Raw genomic sequence first — 20471 nt, 5'->3', positions numbered from 1 at the left:
GAAGTTCCTGTAACAAGGGCTCCGTGGCACAGAGCCAGCCTCCAAATCAATTTGAAGTGGGGCTGGTGAGGCCAGCAGCTTGCTGCAGACATGGTTCTAATGTGCTAAAGCACAGCCAGGTGTCAGAGCACAGCAGCAGCAGTTTGGTCATAGGCACGTGTGAAATTATTGCCACCGGGCTGTGCAGGAGCAGCCCTAACCCTGGGGTCCCAACTCACCGCAAAGCTGCACTGTGGTTCGGTCTGCAGAGCAGAGACATGGAGATGTTCTCATTTTTCAGATGGACAGTCACCACAGTCAAGATACTGAAAGATGAGCAGCTTTGCCACAGCCCCCTGGGCTGATTAAACCCCAGTATTTGTTTGGTGAAGGCGAGCAGGGAGAAACTTGGCATTCGGTCTTTGTCTGAGCCTCCCAAGCCTTTGCCAAACGCTGAACAGCCTCAGAGCACAGCACGACAGCAGCGTGGGCTGCATTACCACCAGAGCCATACACACAACTTCCCAGAGCTGCTGGGGGCTGGGAGCTGGCCCAGGGAGGCCGCCTGCAGCCAGATGAGCCGGTGAAACGCTCAAAGCCCCCAGCATACCCCAGGTCCCACCCTGGGCAGGAGAACCTCAGGCAGCCCTTTCCCAAAGAAACCCTAGGTGAGCATTCAGGAGCCTCTACATGGCGCCTGCCGCAAGCCTGGCAGCTGCAATCCTGGATTAGACAACACGAATGACCTTGGGAAAGCCATGAGCACATCTGACTCGTGCTCTTCCCATCGCCAAAGCGCTGCTATGCAGGATGACTGCAGCGCAACTACCAGCCCCACAAGGACTGCCGGCTGACAGCACGTAAGATGGGAAGGCCACAGCCTGACAAGCACTTCTTTCAGAAGCAGGGATTGCTTCACTGCTCCTCCTCCCTCCCCGCCCCCATCCCAAACGTTTCCCTGCTTTTGCATCACCCCTCCATAAAGTTCAGAAAATGGTTTTTTAACACAGCTCCTTGAGCCAAATCGGCACATACTGTCCTGGCACAGCCAGGGGTTGTGTGTAGGGAACAGAGCAGTGACAATTAATGGCCAGATTAGGACAGAATTGAGCAAGTCCTGTTCTCTGTCCCTAGGAACCATATTTTGATTCTCTGCAAAACAGAACACATTGAAGTGCACTACACAGACTCCACATTCAGTGAGGGCACTCTGTGCCCATGGGTGTGAAGCCCAGTGATCAACCCCCCCGAGCATCACCTGGGCTGCACAAAACCAAAACGACAACATGGAAGACCAACACGGACAGAGAGCAGAAGTGAGGAAGTGAGTGTTCCATGCAAGGGCTGAAAATGGGCGTGAGGTAAAAATGAATTGCAAATTATACCTATTATGGTGAGAAAAATGCCCTGACTGAGGCAGCACAAAAACAAACAATTTACTAACTATTGGTGTGGGTCAGGCTCTTGCACGACCAATGACTTTGGGGGAAGGAGAGAAGGGATCAGTTCTGAATGTTGCAATTATGGCAAATTCAGACCTACTGGGAAGTGGCTCAATGAAAAGCTTTGAAACAAAGGACCTGAGAGCCAGGACCAGGTACAACTACTTGTCTAGGAAGAGAAACAAGTGCCGTCTTGACTCAGGTCTTTGATTGCATGAAGCACAGTTAAAAATAGCCTAGTTTTTTGTTGAATTTTTTTGTTTGTTTTTGAAGGGGTGCTGTTGACAATTTCAATCAGGTAAGAACTCCACAGTCTTTACATTTGTGTTCCACTTTCCCCTTGGAAAAAGCAAGCTCATCCTCCAGGCTCTGGTTCTGCCAAGCAAGCTGCTACTGACTGCAGGATGCCACCAGCACCCCTGCTGCAGCAGATGGAGGAGCCCGTTCATTTCTCAAGGGTTTGCTTAAAGAAATACACACATACATATATATATACTTACTGCCTTCGCTTTGATTGTCCTTGTTCGAGTTGTAGACCTGGAAAACACAAGAAGAAAGTCTCATGAAGATGCTGGCTGCAGCTGGGAAGCGGCCTGGCCTCAGCGTCCCCCCCCAGCCAGACCCCCAGGCCAGCACAGAGCTGTACCCCTCAGGACAGCACACTGCAGCAGCCAGAGCTGTACCAACAACCAGATCGCTTTCCAAAAAGAACTGTGAACGAATGGCACCAGCTGGGTGGGAATGAAAACTTCATGGGCTTTGAAACACAACAGAGGTGGGCATTCTGCTCTTCTGAAGTCTTCTGTTATAAAGGACATAACCTTAGAGTAAAGCCAATGATTCCCCTTATGTCTTATGGGCACTGCAGTAGCACCTGGGGGTGCATGCTGGGCAAGGAGCAGGGAATCAGAATCACAGAATCTGGGAGCCATCCTCACTCACGTGTACCTACAAGTGAGTAGATGAGTCAGGCAAAGAGGAAAGGAAACATCATGAATTCACAGAGCAGCTGAACTGCAGCAGGATGAGCCGCCCTCAGCCAGCACTGTGATGGCACCCTATGTGTGAAAGCTGCCCCTCATCCACCTGTCCTGAGCACATTACAGCCAGGCTACTTCAGATAAAAGCAGTGCTTTACTGGACAGAAGCAAACAGGGGAAAATGTCAACGGAGGGCGTTAATCACAGTTTAAGCATGGTTTAAAAGCTCAGCATAACGGAAACCGTGGCTGAGGAGGTCAGCCTTCAAACAGGTTGTGCTTCTCAACCTCAACAGATGAAGATGGTTAAAGAAAAAAACAACAAAAGTCCTTCACCAACCCAGAGCCCAAACTAAAACACACACACAGCACTCCGTCAGCATCACAAGGTGGAGCTGAGCGTGGCAGCATCCACTGTAACAGGAAGAAATGCCTGTGTAGGCTGCTAAACAAAGCCATCGGCGTGCACACCCTTCCTCTCGCAGGGAACAAAGCTGGGAGCCCTCTTCCAAGGGCCTGGTGCTCTGATTTAACCACATGCTGCATCCAGAAATAGCAGGTGGGGAAGGAAAGTTTCCAACAGCACTGTTGATAGCAACGCACAGCACAGCAATGAGCAGAGCATCCGGGAGAGCAGGGTGGCAGTGAGGCCCTGAGCCACCATCATGCAGCTCACGACATGCCCCAGTCAGGGCTCCCAATTAGTGACATTAACCCCAAGGACGCAGAGATCCACAAGCAGCTCCTGGGTGCTGCAGCCCAGGTGTTTCCCAGGCTCCAAAACCTGCAACATTCCTGCAGCATTCCCAAGGAGCACCTTCCCCAGCTGCCCCCCAGGGATGGGTCTGTGCAGTACAAGGCGAAGTGGGGTTTTTGTTTGCAGAAGAAAGGCCATCATCCCACATCTGGAAGCTGGGGGATGATTCAGCAGCAAAAACAGCCAGAGTCAGCAAGCGAGTTTTCCTCCAGGAACAGCATTTGTATCAAGAAAATAAAATAAGTGAAAAGAGGGAAGGAAGCACACAGCAGGCTTTCCACCCGTGGGGCCGCCTTGTAGCCGTGGCCATGAGGGCAGCTCTCCAGTAAGATGCATTCCTCTCCAGCTTCAGTCTCACCACTGGAGACTTGCTGAAGGGAGCACAGACACGGGCTGAGAGCAGTCCCACCCAGCGGGGGCTTGCAGGGCGTGAGACCCCTCCTCAGGTCACCACTCACACTACAAGCCCCCTGCTGCAGCTCACCCACAGGAGCCCAGGCTTACAGCTGAGCACTGCATAGAACAGAAGGGCAAGTCAGGCGTTATGCTCCATCAGCAGGTTGCCATATCCATCCCAGACGAGCTGGACACCAGCACCCTGCTGTGCCCAGGGCTGCGGTCGAAGCCCAGCCACCTCCTGCACAGTGAACACCAGCTCCTGTCCTTGGGATCCCACCAGCTTCAGTGCCTGCTGTCCCGCGCTCTGCCTGCACTGCCCAGCTCTCTGGGGCTGCTCCTGCAGCTCCAAGTGATGGCACACAGCACCACAGCTCCAGGGGGAAATGTGTCTGCCTGCATATTTGTTCTTCCAGTTTGGTTAAGCAAAACCACAAAGAGGTTATTAATCATCACACTGTTCTTTACAAAAAGGGAAAGGACAGACAAGGAAACACAACACACTTGTGCCATTAATCGCAAAGTATGCACATGCCATAAGGGAAATTTCATCCAGAGTCAACCATGCAACCATAAAACAAGGAGATGCTGTCCTCCTGCACCTATCTTGCTCAGGACAAACCTTTTATCCACGTCAGTGGTAATGCATCAACACCATTCTACAACATCAAGGTTTTAACTAAGCCCCGATTCTGCAATACCCTCCCCTTTTCCAAAACAAACACTACTTTGTAAAAGAAACCCTTTTGCTGTACCACCGAAAGCCTTCTGAAGAAAGAGATTTTTGGGACAAGAGTTTCCAAGGGGTGGCCAGCAGGTACCAGCTCAGGGCCTTGGCATGGCAAAGTTCACTCAGCCCCAATTGATTCCACAGGCATCAACACTCCACGCTTCCAGAACAGCCTTGGTAATACACAGGGCCTACAGCACAAGATCCTAAGATCCTGCCTCACACATCTCAGCTTCCCAGTGAAATGGTGCCAAATTCTAAAGAGGTTCTTGCTATTCGCCATGCCCAAGTCCGCATCGATTGCTGGCACAAACCAAGTTACAAGCTGTGCATGTTCCACCTGCACCATCCCCTACAATTCCACCACAGCCCACCTACCTTGCAACTGTAGCTAATTAAAAAAAAAGGCTAAATTGTAGATTTTCTTTATCAAAAATCCTCTAAGATCCACCATTCATACCCTAAAATTCTCCTGCAGCCACCATGTGCAGCCTGATACCAGCCTCTGCTTGCACACAAGGAAATCAACAAGAATTGAGTTCACCAGTTTTTACAACCTGCTCCTATGTAAATGGCACACATGTGAGCTGCTGGCTCTGTGCTCGCTCAACTGCCTGCCTGTGGGCTGCTTGGGGTGAAGCTGGATTGTGGGTAAAGAAAAGGAAAAAAGAAGCAAGTTGGGGTTTGGAAGGGGAACTAAGAAAAGGAGGTGTTGAGTAATTTTATGTTTATTTCCTCATTTCAGGTTTCACACTGGTTTGGCTACGAAGTCCACCAAGCTCCACCATAAATTAACTGTGCTCTCACATGGCAATGGCATGTTTGCACACAGCCTTGCAGAAAACAACTGCATTCCATAAACAGAAAAGGTTTTTACTTAAAAATCAAAGTGGCCCAAACAAAGCCTTAACCCTCGGAGACTGCACAACGTTCTGCACAGCTCCTGACTTCTGTCACCTTTGGGTATCAGTACCAGATTTTGCCCAGATGGCAAAAAACCAGAGCAACAAACCGCCTGCCCCTCTGAGGCGGAGGCAGCAGCGGTTGACAGAAAGCCTCCACTCACAGCAACGCCAGCAGCCCTGCTCTGCCCCCACAGATGGAGGGATCTCCATCTCCAGGGAAGCACGATCCCACCACTCCAACCACCTGGCAGGAAGGTGGTCGGAACGATGGCAGGATCCACGCAGTCCTCGTGCTGGAGCTGCTCCTCCAGCGCATTCAGACCAGCAGGTACTTCCCCAGCCTCCCCGGAGGAGCGGCGCTTGTAAAGCCAGGAGCAATAGAAGGAAGCGCTGCAGCATTATGCAATTTCCTTGTGATTCATAGTCAGAAATGCTCAAAACAGCCACGAACGAGTTTTTCAACTTTCAGCTCAGAAGACGAAGAAGCCAAAACTTTATAAATAGAAATCATCACATTCCCACACTGGTCGTCCAACTGGCTTGCCAGCCACCTAAGGGCAGGTTGTGAAGATACAGAAAGGCAAAACACACACATTTTTGGAACTTCTTAATAAATTAATGGGTAAGTAGGGTCATAAACAGCATACCAGCCAGAGCCCACCCCTCAGGTTCATTCAAAGACCTGGGCCAAGGCCAGGCACTGTGTGGCACTGCAAGGACTGCGTGCTGGGACTCCTGCCCAGCCCTTCATCCACCTGCCCCGTGGTCCTGCAGGAGACAGAGGGTACAGAACTGCCTGTAAGCCTTCTCTCTTACTGTCTTCACTTGAACTCCAACAAAGCCTCAATCGTTTCACCACAGTCCAGATCCCAACGTTCTCAACCTCTTCAGAGCACAACAGAAATTGAAATGCAGCAGGATCAACCACAGACACTTCTTCCCAATCCCCACAAAGTGTAAAAAGCCTGAGCAGCACTGACCATAGTGGAAAAGGCTTATGAAAATCCCCGGACAAAAACAGGCCCCAGAACAACTGTGCTCGGGAGAAGACCAGAGAAGGCAAACTCCTGCATTCACTCACAGCTGCAGCAGCATGCAGAAAAGCCCTCTGATGAACCACAGCAAACACACCGTAAATGACAAACAGGTTTTCAAGATGTTGGGTAACTCAGAATGATTTCAAGAGAGTAAAGCCTCCGTGAATTATTTAGCACATATTCAGTGTCGAAGGCATTACTTTGTTTTTGCTGTTTTTATTGCCAAATACTCCATTATTTCACAGCAACTCAAGAGAAAAAGAAAGTGATAAAATTGTATCTTCAAGCATAATTTTAGTATAATTGGATGGAACATTTTTCCTGATTGCAAACAGCAGGAGTTAGCTACTCACATCCTCGAACTGCTGTTGGATGAAAGCACTTCCATGGACTTCTGAGCAAGACAGATCTGTGAGTTATCCACCTCTTCTGGCAAGGCATGCCAATGCTGACTTATTTACACACGGCAACTATTGTGTTTCTGTCTTGTCTTCTGTGCAGTTGCACAGGGAGACTGATACAGCTGAAAATTAACGTATCAAGCCAGCTAGCAGTGGTATCATCATGCGGTGATGCAGCCACCAGGTTCACAGTGGGGCCAGACAAATGACTGGTCCTGCACCAGAAGAACAGGCTGAACAGGCAGAGGTGCACAGGGCCCTGCCTCCCCCGGCTGCCAACCTGGGACCCCCCAGAGCCAACTGCAGCCCCTGGGCTCAGGGAGCGCGGCTCTGAGCCCCGCTGTCATCCCAAAAGACAGGGCTGAAGGTCATCAGGTGCAGCACCACGTCAGCCCCATGCTGCTCAGCGCCATCGCTGCATCCCCTTCAGAGAGCACAGCACTGCCCAGAGCTGGGTCCGGGCACCTGGGCTCCCTCGTGAGACAGTTTGGGCATGCCTGGGGAGGGGAAGGCACCTTGTAACTCTGACCTCTACTGCTGCAGGGAAGGGGGGAAATGGGAGGAAAACAGAGGAAAAAAAGAAGGATCAGCACATGCCCGTGCCATGCCAGGCAGGATCCTCAGCACCTGACGCCCGAGCAGCCTTGGCTCTGCTGCAGAGGAGCTGCTCGGTTGGGACGCAGCCCAGCAGGAGGATGCCAGCAAAGCACAGAGCAAGAAGGCTCATGTACAAAGCAGCATATTTCCTTGTTAAAAGCAGGACACCTGGCAACCTTGATGAAATCAGCCCTTGTTTCTGGCTCTGCCTTATCAACCCTGTTCTATTTTTGTCCGAGAGCCAGGTTTTCGTACTACAAGCAGGATTTTCAGAGCTAGACTACACTGTGTTGTGGCTAGAAATAACCTTCCTTGCTCTGTGAGCCAGAACAGCACAGATAGGAGTAAGATCTCTCCCAGCCCACATCACTGCAGGCCTCCCTGCAGGGGGAAGGGAGGAAAAAGCCTTGCCTCCAAAGCGAAAGACTTGGCAGGGCAGCAGAAACCTGCTGTGAAGTGCTGCTTTATGTCATTCAGATGAGGGCTGTTCGCTTGGAAGAGGGTGGCCCAGGGTCCCTGGCAGCTCCTTCCTTCCTTCCTTCCCTCCCAACCCACTGTTCAGCACTGCACTGACGTGCTGCAGGCACAGCTACTGCCCCGCCTCGCTCCATCTCCCTTCTTCCAGCACAGATTTCAGCTCAGAACTCGCACGGACGCCTGTGTTTGATTAAAAGCAAGAAAAGGTCTATTAAAGAGAGGCATCTCGGGGTCTGAATCCTCTAAATGGGTCCTGCTCTTCTGTGTCTCCGTGCTGAACTAAATGATGGTTCTAATTAAAAACAAGCCCACGTTTTATTGCAAGTGCAGGCGTTCCCAAGAGCCTCCGAGGCTGAAGCGGGGTGGGCTGCCCGCCAGCCAGCTGCACTGCTTAGCTCAGCTCACTTATATAACCACTGCCTTTGTCACCTAAGGAAAAAAATCACCTGGGCAGCCATAGGAAGAACCTCCTGGGGTCACACTGTCAGCTCACCCCATCTAAATGGCAAATGGAAACCGAGCTGCAGACAGCATGGAAATTAACAAACAGAAAGAGGGTAGGTGGAAGCAACGGGGCACAAAGCATGTTAGATACACAGCAGTCTCCAGAACAATGTAACTAAAGGTCATCTGGTTTAGAAAAATACATTTTTGGAATAACTGAGGCGCTTATAGGCTCACAGAGCAGCATTTCTAAGTGAGTGCAGTGGAGCAGATCTATTCGGGCCGCTCAGGAGTCTGACTAAAAGTGAAAACTTCTCCCAGTTTAACAGCTGCCCATAACTCTTCTAGGATCCTTGAGCAACAGTGCGCACACCTCCAGCAGCCCTGCTGGAGCCCAGCCAGCCTCATAGCTGCCTATCTCACACACACCCTTCCTCCACCCAACATCCACCACCAGCAAGGAGCGTGAACACAAAACCAACCTGTCTTTAAATAACAGTGTCACCTTTGCTTTTAAAATAACTGTAACACAGCCATGCCTTGCATTCCTGCTGGGTGAAAAGAGGTTCTTCACTGCCCAGTTGTTCCAAACAATGCTGGGTGGGTTGGTGCCAAGGCTGCAACATCTTTGTGGTGAGCACTTCTAGCCCCAGGTTGCACAGCTGCTCGTGCTGCCTGTCAGGCCAGGTGTGCACTGACTGCACCCCTGCTCTGCAGAAAGCCAGCAGGAATGGGAGGAGACGGAGGGAGCTGGCAGTGCAGTGGCTTCGCGCTGGGGTCCTGGTGTGCAGCACTGGGCTCACTGTGCCCCTGGCACTGGCAGGCAGCCTGATGGAGATTTCACATTGCCTGAATGCCCCTCTCCAAAAGTGCAGCACGACGTTTAGGCCTTTCTGGTTTTGACCTGAAATTCCACAGATAAGCTCTGTGAGGAAACCGCTCACCCCAACATTTACACAGCGCCGTGCACACACAGCACTCACAAGCTGCACCTGCAGCACATGGCAGCCAACAGGCTCTGCACCCTGCATCCCATACAGCTGCTGCTTTCCCTGCAGGCCTGCCCAGGACAGCAAACCCAAGGCAGCACGGGACAGAGGCCAGCAAAGCAGAAATAGGATCATCAAACTGTTTAAGTTTTGAAGGGCAGGCTTTGAGACAGCAAACAGGAGTAGGAGGAAGCCTAGATCAGAGACTGTGGTGGGACTGTGGCGTGACAGTAGATGGCTATTAAAAAGTGCAAGGACCAATAAAGACAGGCAATAAAGAAAGTGGTAAGTTTTACAACTGATTGCACAACAAACCGACTACTTTAGTTTTTCATTTAGGCTAGCAAAAATACTCTTAATAACCATTAAAACCAGCGGAGAATTCTACTGATATTCTACTGATGTGAAGTTACTCCCTTACTTTCTAGATGCCTCTTGAACCTTCTGCTCAAATATTCCACAACAGAGGTGACATGAGAGAGAAAGACAAGCAGCTCGCGCGCTCTCTTTGCTGTTCCATTCATGGCGCTTCGTGCCTCTCCGCAGAGGCTGCCAGCAAGCAGACAGACACAGCCTAAGGGTGGGCAGCTGGGTTCAAATCAAAGCAGGAACAAAATCACTCAATGCAGCCACCCTGCAACCATTTCTTCAGCTGCTTCCCCCGCCCGACGCAGACTCAGAACAAGTCACTGCAGGTCTGTGGATCTGTGCTGCTCACACACACGCTGCACGTGTCGCCAGCAAGCAGCAGTCCAGGTTCCATCAGCCCTCCTTCCCCAGGGACTCAGCAAACTCCAAGCACCTCTCAGCACCACGCTCACCTCCTGGCCTGAACCAAAATGAAAGAAAACGGCGCAGCGCTGCAGCAGTGTGTGGGTGCAACACAAGAGGTGGATGCTGCACGGCGCCCTGCGGCCAGGCGATGCTCCGATCCCAGCCCTCACTGCTGTCAGCAGCAAGACAAGGCAGCGGCACAGCAGCAGTGGCCAACGCTCCCCTGGCACAGCCAGCATCTTTCCCAGCTCCTGAGGGGCGCTGGAACCCACTCGTGTCAGGACAGCTCTGCCACTCTGAGCAAAATCCAACGTTTATGGCCAACGGAGCGCAGCACAGACCACAAAGAAAACTGTCATGCCAAAGCTGGCTACCACAAAGAATGCGTTAAAGAAACAATGAGCCATTCACCCACAGGACATGAAAAACAGAAACCGAAGCCACTGCAGAGCTCCTGGATTTCCCAGCAGCAGTGCAGGAAGAAGTCACAAACTTTCCAAACGTGGATGGGTGGAATAGTGCTTTTGGTTTATAAAGCAGTCCTGAGGGCTCTTATCTCTTTTCAAGATGATCCAGAATGTTTTTCTCAGGGTTTTTTTTTTCTTCTCTATTTATGATCCAATCAGCTTTTTAAAGGAGGAACAGAATCGTGACTTCTCAAGGCAGCAGTGATCCTGATTCAGTAAGATATCAAACAGCAAAGCAGCACTGGCTGGAACTGTACCTAAAAGCAGGAAGTCAAGCCTTACAACCTCACTGGCTCAAATGCTTTAGAGACAAAACAAAAGCTTATAATCCCAATGTAAAGTTATCACTCATAGGTTTAAAACAGTTACAAAAAAGAAAAGGGAAGACAAGGGGGCTGTGATAAAAGCACAAGTGATACAAAAACTAACGTGGAACCTGACATAATCACTGAGCTTGAAAGTTCAGGCTGATTCTCTTCTACCATCATGTCCCCCAAAAGGACAAAGGATGGAAAACAAGCAAGCTTTCTTGCCAAAAATCTCAAATGGTGGGAGGCAGAGAAACCAGGCAGACGCTGTGCTGGGCCAGGCTCTGCCCTCCTCACCCAGCTGAGCTGCTGCTGTCAGAGGCACTGCAGGAGCTCCCAGGCAGGGAGAGCACATGGGTGAGACAGCAGCCTTGGTTCAGGGAAAGTTCACTAGGTTGTCTGGGTCAGGAGCTGATTAGAGGCAAAGAGAAAAAGCAAACAATAGAAACTTAGAGATTGAGAGGGGACAGAGAGGGGAAGGATTCTGCTCAGCGCAGAACGGAGAGATGGAGCGACTGCAACGAAGCAGGTCATGGAAAGTGGAACAGAAAGAAAGAATTTGCCATAAGCAAACAAACCCAGACAGGATGAAGGCCATGAAAAAAACTCATGATAAAACATACACAATATTTCCCTGGAAGGCCCACAGTCACACATTTGTGTCAGAGTGGCACAGAAAAAGCCCAACAGACCAACACACAGCAAATGCTTGGGAGCACCGGAAGGCACACGCAGTGATGGCTCCCGACGCCTCGCCCGTGTGCAGGCAGCAAACAGCTCAGGACCACCCCCTGCACTCAGAGATGCTCAGCACGAAGATTTTCGTACCACCTCCAAAAATGCACTTCCCTCAGTGACTGTTTGGGGCAACGTAAGGCCATCGCACTCGGATGAAAGCACTGCTGATGTTTATCAGCCCAAGCCCTGCCCGCCAGCTGCAGCCGCTGCAAACACCGCATCCTCGGCGCAGGGAGCAGGAGGTTTTACAAGCTTTGTGGAAACGCTCAGACACAGAGCTAATGAGCCCAGCACAAAAACCAATACAGAAGAGGCAAGTGACCTCCGAGGGGCTGGAGATGAAATGAATTAAAGTGATAAAGCAGATCTGCAGCTTCCGGTTGGTTATAATGGAACACGAGGGAGGTGGCAACCCGTGCCCTTCCCACCACACCGTCCCCCAGGCTGCAACAGAAGTCCTTCAAGTTAATTTATTTTTGGAATGAACCAAAACGACAGGAATGCCAAGACTGAAAGCGCTGGATCGAGTTCAAAAGACATCATTTCCACTGGGAAATTAATCTCTTACCATTTCGTATAATTAGACAAAGAAAATGAAAAACAATTCCAGAAAGAATTTCCAGAAGCAATACGTGAGGTGGAGGCGGGAGGAGAGGTGCTGTGTGCTGGGCAGGAACATGAGGCTGGGCGCTGGGTTTTGCTATGAAAACACTACATTATGTCTCCAGAGCAGCACTGGCAAATGAGCCCCTGTGCACCGAGCTGCTGCAAGGTGGGGAGCACGGCCAAGGGGCTGCAATGGGGTAGGAGCTTCTGGAGCCCACAGCCTACCTCCTTCAGCCTCTGCAGACACCACGAGCCATGGACAACCCCAGCAGGGTGGAACGCAGCTGCCTCACTACCCAGTACCGGTCACTTCACTGCAGTTGCTTCCACTCAACCAAACCAAACACTGCCCCGGGCTGACCTGAGCAGGGTCCCAGCATGGCCTCAGCCTGCAGACAGCACAGGACCACATCCCTACAGACTGAGATGGTGGCCATGGTCACCGTGGCAACGCCAGGCCTGCAGGTGCTGGAGGGCTCTGTAGGGCCATGTAGGGCCAGAGGGGAAGGACCCCATTGCCTGGGGAGCAAGCAACGAGAGGTTCTGCAGCCTCTGCAGGTCTTCACCCACCCACACTTGGCTTACTGCACTTAAACACTGCCTGCTCCCAAAATTACTGCTTGTTTCAGGGACAGCAACAGAGGAAGGACAACACAGGAAGGAAGCGGTTTTAGCTTTAGCTTGCACCAAGCATTGGAGGAAAAACTAGGAAGTGATCACTGCCCCCAGCCCGCAGTGCCCTGCTGTAAGGCCAGGGCAGCAGGCACAGGGCAGCACCGCCCTCAGAGCACCAGGGCACAAGTGCAACGAGCGGGCTGGTCTCAGCTTGCCATCTAGTGGAGCGCAGCCGCACGGCGTCCCAACAGCCACCCTGCTCCATTTTGTGCAGTCCCCACAACCACGGCCCTGAGGGACACAAGGAGTGGGGAGAGCCTGGTGAGCCTGAGCCCGAGGCGAGGCGCGCAGCCGCCAGCCTTGTGTGCCAGCATCGCCACCAGGAGGTGGAGCGCCTGTAGGCTGCTGCAGGAAGGAAAATGGGTTCTTCGTGACCACAGCCGTGTCTGCTTGCCCTGCACGGAGCACGAGCCCGCAGCGCCCTGCGATGCCTGGCAGCGTCCGGCGCCAGGAGACGAGGCTCCATGTGCTTGTGTGGGCACTCAGCTCAGACATGCAGGCTTCACAAGCATCTTATTTCATGGGGCTAATAAGCTGCTGGCATGGCACAAACTCCAAGTGATGACCTACAGCAATGACCTTCATTACCCAGGGAAGGCCTGAGAGGCTTTAAGTGTCTCTATTAAGAGCATTTTGTGGCTTTTGCCACCTAGTCTTTCATTAACCCAGAAGTAACCACTTCTGAACATCACAGGTTCCCAGTGCTGACAAACAGCGCTGCAGCTCCAGCCGGGCGCAGCTCCTGGTTGGGAACATGAGTGTGGTGTCCCAGCAGCAGGCAGAAAACTCAAAGCTGTCATCTGACTGTCCCCCAAAACCTGACAGCTTCACACAGCTTGATGGCCCTGCAGCCCAGTGTCCTCACACGGAGCTGCAGGTGCTGCTGAACCTGGGTATGTGGGGAGCCAAGAGGAGGTTTCAGGTCCTCACAGAGGTGATGCTCTGCAATAGCATTCCAGAATGGGAGCAGAAACCGTATTTATTTCTGGGGGATGGAGCGGGGCCAAGAGGAGCAGGGCCCTTCCAGGGCAATGGATCCAACTGCTGGGTCACCCGGAACAAAACCCACCAACCTCAGCAACCAGCTTTCAGCCTCCCAAAGCCCGCCAGGGATTTGTCCTTTGTTCCCATCTTTGTAAAACTACAAAGAACCAAAGAGAAGGGGAACAGAGAAGAAAAGGAAAAAGCGCTGGTGTGCCTCCATTGCACTCCTCACCTCCTCATGACAGCAGCAGGCCCAAGTGGGAACCAACTGTTCGTCCCCAGTGATGCCCTCAGCTTTACAGTGCAAACAAAGCCAACTCCTATACGAAATGCCTGCTGTATTTTTATAGACTTGCACTGCCTCAAAGAACAAAAAAGAAAAGCAAAACAAAACAAATTGAGCAAAGGGCAGCACGATGCAAGTGCCAGAACAGCACCGCTCAGCTCTTATTCCTTCTGACAGGATCACGGGACGTTGCATTTGCCATTTAACACTAACTTCTCCATCACAAATTAAGGCTACGGACAAGGTATTAGCACAGCTCGGTTGGGACACCATTCAACACGCTTTATACCCTTAATCTTCTGCTAAGTTTGTTTGCCCGAAGAAACGTTTTTGCGACCCAAAAGCTTCCAAACCCACTATCCCAATTCCATCAGCACTGACGTGAGAATGATTTCTAAGATTACCGACCTGCTTGCAAGGTAACAGCAGGAACCGCTGACATCGTCATCTCTTTTGGCTGGCACGCCTGCTGCACTTGGCAAGCGAAGCCATAACCTTACTAAAATGCTTATCTTGTTCAGTTCTTTGACAGAAAGCAAACAGCCTAATTTGCGTCTCTCTTAATCCTACAGCCTACCACAGCCACCACTATGAGCCAGCACAGCTTTATTTCTGACTCAGCCCCCAGTCAGCTTTCAGAATCGCTCCAGCCTCCGCCATACTCACTACAAACTGCATCACCAGAGGGAAAAAAACACAGGAAACTCACCCTGAGTATCTTAACAAAGACGAATGCAATTGCTCTGTAACACAGTTAGCATTTTGCCCTACTTCCAGCCTCCGCAACACAGAAGAAAACCCAAAATCAGCACAGGGGTTTTGCCCAAATTAATAGCAAGTGCTAAGAGTTAACAGACTGATGATTGCTATCTGGAGACGGCTTTGACTGTGAGAGATACAATAAATCTTTTCAAGTTGCGACAAACGTCTTAGCTAATGTAGCCCACATTCTATGCTTAGATATTCCTGCGATGCAATCCAACATTTGGTTTTAGTTTTTTAATTATAACTAAGAAACAAACTCCACTGCACTTTAATCTCTCCTTAGCCTGAATTTGCACACGGAATTACCATCCCCACCACGTCCATCTTTCCCACACTCAATATTCAAACCAAAGGGAAATGAGACATTCTTTCCACAAGGGTATTTTTTTGATTATAAAATTGCAGTCAAAGCAGAGAATGGATACTTCTAAGATTCCAAACATTAAATCCTTGTCTCTCCCTCAAGGAAATCTCTGCAGTGTAGGTAACACCCCGCACCCTTACACTGCAAGGCAAGAATTCAGAATTCAAACAAAACAGACCAGAAATCCACTTGACAGATCGAGGAGGATAACCAAGGACAAGGAGCTACCCTGCCTGTCAGCACACACAGGAAAATGCTTCTTGGACCCACTGCCATCCAGGCTCCATTCCCATGGCTCCCACAGCACACCTGGAAGGCCAGGTTTGAGCACCCATAGCACTTCAGTGCCAGCAGGTATTGCATCAATGAGTAGCAACAATCCTTGACGTGCTGGATGAGCCAGCCACCCAAAGCTGATGGGCACGACAGGGGAGAACAGAAATCCACAGGCAGCAGCATAAAGACCCGTGGGTTTTTTGAATGAGTTGATGTGATCAGACCCTGGAACAGGCCAAGCCAGGCAGTCCTGCATCTGTTACTTCACAGACCCTTTCACATGCATAGCGCTTCACAAACACTCAAAATCTTTGGCTATACCTCTGCAACCCTATCCTACAACACCAGCTGACTATTGTGCCAAATCCTGATAACATCAGCAGGTCAAAAATGCAACTGGATGATTGTATTCCTGCAGCTCCAGTTGCAGGTGCCTGGGTTTCACGTCCCATCACCTACATCTCACTGGAGGTGAGGCAGAGGGAAGGAGGTGGCTGAAGGAGAGCAAGCCTTGATCCAAATCATGAGCAAGAACACTTCTCATTAGCGAAGAAACAGAAAATGCTATCCTGCATCTGGGTGTCACACAGCCCCAAGACAGAAGTTCATTTCAGAAGGAACAAGACAGCCTGCATGCTGGAGCTGGCGAGGTTGGTGAACCTCACACAGGAGGACCCTCCAATCACAGCTGCCCCAGGACAGAGCCTCTCAGCTCAAGAGCCAAAGGAGCAGGCCAAGCAGGGCTGATGATAGAAAAAGACAGCAGGGGTTGTCCTGAGCAGGCAAAGCATACTCAGTCTCTTTTCCGCCCTCTGTGCTTGCATCTCTCACAATTCTTCTTCTTGGAAATGGTGTGTTTGCAGGTGTAAACGTGCATTTCTACCCCAGAAGCATAACGTGACTCAAGGGAGTGGCAGAAAGGTGTGATCACCATCAGTGGTAGGTCCAAGCTACACAGCACAGCACAGCACAGCACAGCACAGCACATGCACTGTTGGGAAGGGGGCTACACTTGGCTCGGAGAGGGGCTTGTTCAGCATCACGGAGACCTGGGAGCAACCCTCACACCAGCAAGGCATCACAAGGCAGAGCCAGGCTCAGAGCTGAGCATGGCAGGATGGCAGACAAGAGGTGCACGCTGGAACTGGAGATGCTCAGAATGGGTATAGGAGAAACTCTCCTACTGAGGGTGGCCAAAGCAGCAGAGCTGGTGCCCCATAGGGCAGTAAGTCTGCCTCCTCGCCTGGCTTCAATAACCTGCTTGGAGCAGAAGGCTGGACCAGAAATCTCCCAAAGTCCCATCACACCTGAATTGCCAAGTGAATCCCTGATTCCCAGGCTGAATCCCAGCTGAAATCCTGAATGAAATGCTTCATCTGAGATACAGCACAGCGCCTCAGACACACACAGCCATCCAGGTGTATGAATCACTGCAAGCCTTTCAAAAGCAAGCTGCTCGACTACACCCAGCACGTGCCTTCCAGCGCTCACCGCTCAGCCCCGTGCGTATCCATGTGGCCTTAAAGAATGCTTTCTGACAAACAAGGACCTTTCCGTGGATTGCAGGGGAAGGGCTCTGCTCAAACCAGCACCAGCCTGAGGCCACAGGGCTGTGCTGGACCGGGCCACCCTGATCCCCACGTGGATCCAACTCCGGCTGCCAGATCCCAGCTCCAGCCCAGTAGCAGACATTTATTCCACAAACACAAACACACACGGACGGTCCTGCCGTGGCTCCAGCTGCCTGCAAAGTTTATTTTCACATCCTGCATGCTCCCAATAATGCCAAGGCAGAGGCCCACACTGTGCTGCACCTGGCACCCGTGGGCTCCTCTACAATGGTGGCACTGCCACTGCTGGATGGGACCACTCCATCCCACCGACACACAGAGCCCATGCAGCACTCATCCACAGCAGCCCAGTCAGAGCAGGGCAAAGCTCAGAAAACTCAGCATTAAAGTCTGCATATGTGCTCAGAATAAAAAAAATTCAGTTTTCCGAAAAGCTTCCATAATCCCTCCCAGCAGTAAGGCAGCTTGTGCAGCTTTGGCACAGCAGAAGCAAGCACAGCATCGAGAAGAATACCACTGAGTACTGGGAATGGGCTCCACTCCTCCACTCACACAAGATCTGCAGTTCTCTGTAAGACCCAGAAACGGTTGCCAGACGAGTTGCAGGACTCGGAAAGCCCTAGAAATCTACAGCGTACTTTTTTCTACTGCTCTTTTTGCTGTGTTTTCCTTTCAGCACAGCACAGCAGCGTGTTTGTGCTGGCCAAGCCTACCCACCTCCCTTCCACCACACCTTCGAGCAATTCGAGCACAGGAGATACAGTATAACCTCAAATATTTAACCAAAGGATTAAGCTATTCTCTCAGCAGGGGCTCTGCCCACAATGCAGCTTCCCCGTCGGCTGGCAGGCCCTGCGTGGCTGCCTGCTTTGTGGCCAGCGAGCTGCCCCAGGCTACAGAGAGCTCTCCATGCTCTCCTCCAATACTTGTGCACCAATGTTTCTGCTCACCGGCTCCCGGCCATCCATTGCCTCCATCCAAAGCCTTCGGTCCTCCTCCGAAAGCGCCTGCATGGTGATCACGCCGGGCCTGCAGGGAGAAAGGGAATACCATAAATAAGGTGCAGGTCAGAAAACAAGACACAGATTAAGTTCTTGTGTAAAACAGAGAAAGAAGGATGACGACCTTCTTCCTCGCCAGGCCCCAGCACGGTGCTGCTGATGCCAGCCTAACCGCTCTGGGAAGTCCCTGCAGGTCCCAGCCAGGACCAAAAAGGAGCAGAAGGCATCTCCAATAATCAACACACATTTGCAGTGGTTTTACAGTATGACAGGCACCCCGTGACGCTGCACCCCAGACAGCTCACCTGCCTTTGGGCTAAAAGCACATCCACGTAATGGACACGGAAGGCACCTGAGCAAGCAGGACGCCCCTGTGTCCCCGCACTTCATGTCCCACCACCCCAAGCACCAGCTCACGGGGGGACCTTCTGCTGCATCAGGAATTTCAACACTTTTGTCCCCGAAATGCTCACATCAGTGTGACCGTGCCGTGCCCCTGACCCCTGCCCTTACCCACACAGCAGCCCCCAAGCTACACGCTAAAACCAACTCTGTGGCTGCTTATTTATTTTAATGAGAAGGGAAAAGAACAGGCCCAAGTGCTGGCACGCAAAGCAGGGGGGGTCAGGGAACAAAACCAGCCAGGCGTTCGCCTCAGGGCCAGCACCACCTCCACCACTTCCAAGTGACCTTGCTCTGCCCTTCCCACACCAGGAGCTAACACTCAATTATCTTGTTCTGTCACCAAAGTCGTGACTGACTGAGCACAGCAGAGCACCCTCCAGCTCCTGGTGCAGCACACCATGGAACACAGGTTGCCCCTCAGCACCCCGGGATCCGCAGGGGCTCAGTGACACAGCTGAGGTGGCAAATCCAATGAGTTTTTCTGTTCTGTTCGGTTGGCCCGGTCTGTTCCATTCCAGGCTATTTTCAGATGCATTAGCACAGTGCAGCTGCTATTTCTGCAGGAGGAGAGCGGGCAGAAGCCCTGGCAACAGGGAAGACACAGGCATGTATCCAGCATGAGCAGGAGTGGCTGTCAGAGCTGTCTGCAGCAATGCCTGGGGGATTTTAGGGTTCATTCTCAGAAGGTATTGCAGCAGAGAGAGCGTAATGCTGCAGCTCCCAACCCAGCAAAACACAGCTGCCCCAGCCCTGCAGCAGGAAACACGCAGGGATGAGGCAGAAAGCCATGGGAGTTGCATGCTTTGGGACCACTAAATGCAGAACTCCACACGGCCTGGGAACAGGGCTCACTTCTGACTTGCACTTTCCAAAAGCGATCCAGCGGGAGAGGATCACTGCACAAAAGCTGTTCAGTTCTTGGTAGGAGCTGATCCTCTGTCAGAGATGACAGCGTGAACAGGGATGCTCAGTGTGGTGGTTTTGGCCCGTTCCCATCACTCTGTGGTACTTAAGGGCAAGGAACAAAGAAATAACCCCTCGCCAGCCAACCCCAGGGCTCACTCGCAGCACGCGCAAGGCAGCCCAGCGCAGGTTCGCAGCAGCAGCAGCAGCATGCTCAGGCTTGCAACAAATCCAGGTCCAAGTAAATCAGACATAATGTATTTGATCTCCGCTAATCCTATTGGTGAGTCATTCCATACTCACCAGCTTAGTGGTTTGGAAGTTTACTCATTTTGAAGGGAAGAGGAAACCACTTAACCATCACCCCATTTGAGAGAGAAAACGCTCAACAGCCAGCACCAAATGCTGTCAGCACAGAGAACAAAGCTCAGTGCTGTGCAGACAACGTGGTCTGGGGGAGACAGGGGCAGCAGGAGAAGGGCTGAGGGGCCAAGGGGCTGGAGACGGGCTGGGGGCAGCTCCCTCCCCCTCGGTACAGGCAGGCGGTGGGCAGCTCAGCCCAAGCTCAGGCCTGCTGGGGGGGGAGCTCCAGCAACCCAGGGAGGGCAAAGGAAATAGAGATCTCTGTCTCCCGTGAAACATCAACACAAACACATTGAAACTGTTCACTCGAGTAAAATTGATGCTGGCCCCTAAGAGAACTGACAAGGTCCCAGAAAGACAGTGCAGGTATCTCCAGTGCCAGGTTCCCCCACGCACAGGACAGAAGTGATAATGGGAAAATGTTTGTTCTGCCTTTGAGCGATAACAACTCTTTGGGCTTCACTTCAAAGCCAAACTTACCAGCGTGCAGGGAGGGGCTGCAAACCCGAATTAAAAATCCATTTACATTGCAAACAGCTCTGCATTTCCTCCCACAGTGCTCATTTGCCAGAGCATCCATTGCACCACTTTCCCGAGCACAACCATCTTCCTGGCTGTGACGCATTCCAAATGCACCCCACACATTATGGCTCATCCATTATTCATTGGGACCGTGCCCACGGGGTGCCACGCACTCAGGTTGGGATGGCCGGGCCAGCATCCCACCCATCCCAGCAGCACAAAGCTGTCCTCAGCCCCACATCTACAGCCAGCCCCACATCAACAGCCAGCCCCACATCTACAGCCAGCCCCACATCTACAGCCAGCCCCACATCTACAGCCAGCCCCACA

At 51.7% G+C, this 20471-nt stretch overlaps 1 protein-coding gene across 2 annotated transcripts in view; it reads right to left on the bottom strand.

Annotated features, from left to right (window-relative positions):
- The window catches only part of ARHGAP26 (Rho GTPase activating protein 26), a 98954-nt gene that overhangs the window by 50093 nt on the left and 28390 nt on the right, over positions 1-20471 (bottom strand). For both annotated transcript variants that reach the window (XM_042826680.1, XM_042826679.1), the window contains exons 11-12: positions 17898-17976; positions 1922-1958 (exon numbers count right to left, since the gene is read on the bottom strand). In XM_042826680.1, the coding sequence (XP_042682614.1) occupies positions 1922-1958; positions 17898-17976 (116 nt within the window). The remainder of the gene's footprint in view (positions 1-1921; positions 1959-17897; positions 17977-20471) is intronic.

This window comes from Centrocercus urophasianus, unplaced genomic scaffold (assembly GCF_019232065.1).
Source record: "Centrocercus urophasianus isolate 14NV4802_14NV808 unplaced genomic scaffold, USGS_Curo_1.0 seq_26, whole genome shotgun sequence".
In the NCBI taxonomy this organism is placed as follows: domain Eukaryota; kingdom Metazoa; phylum Chordata; class Aves; order Galliformes; family Phasianidae; genus Centrocercus; species Centrocercus urophasianus.
This window is presented reverse-complemented; position numbering and strand designations above follow the sequence as displayed.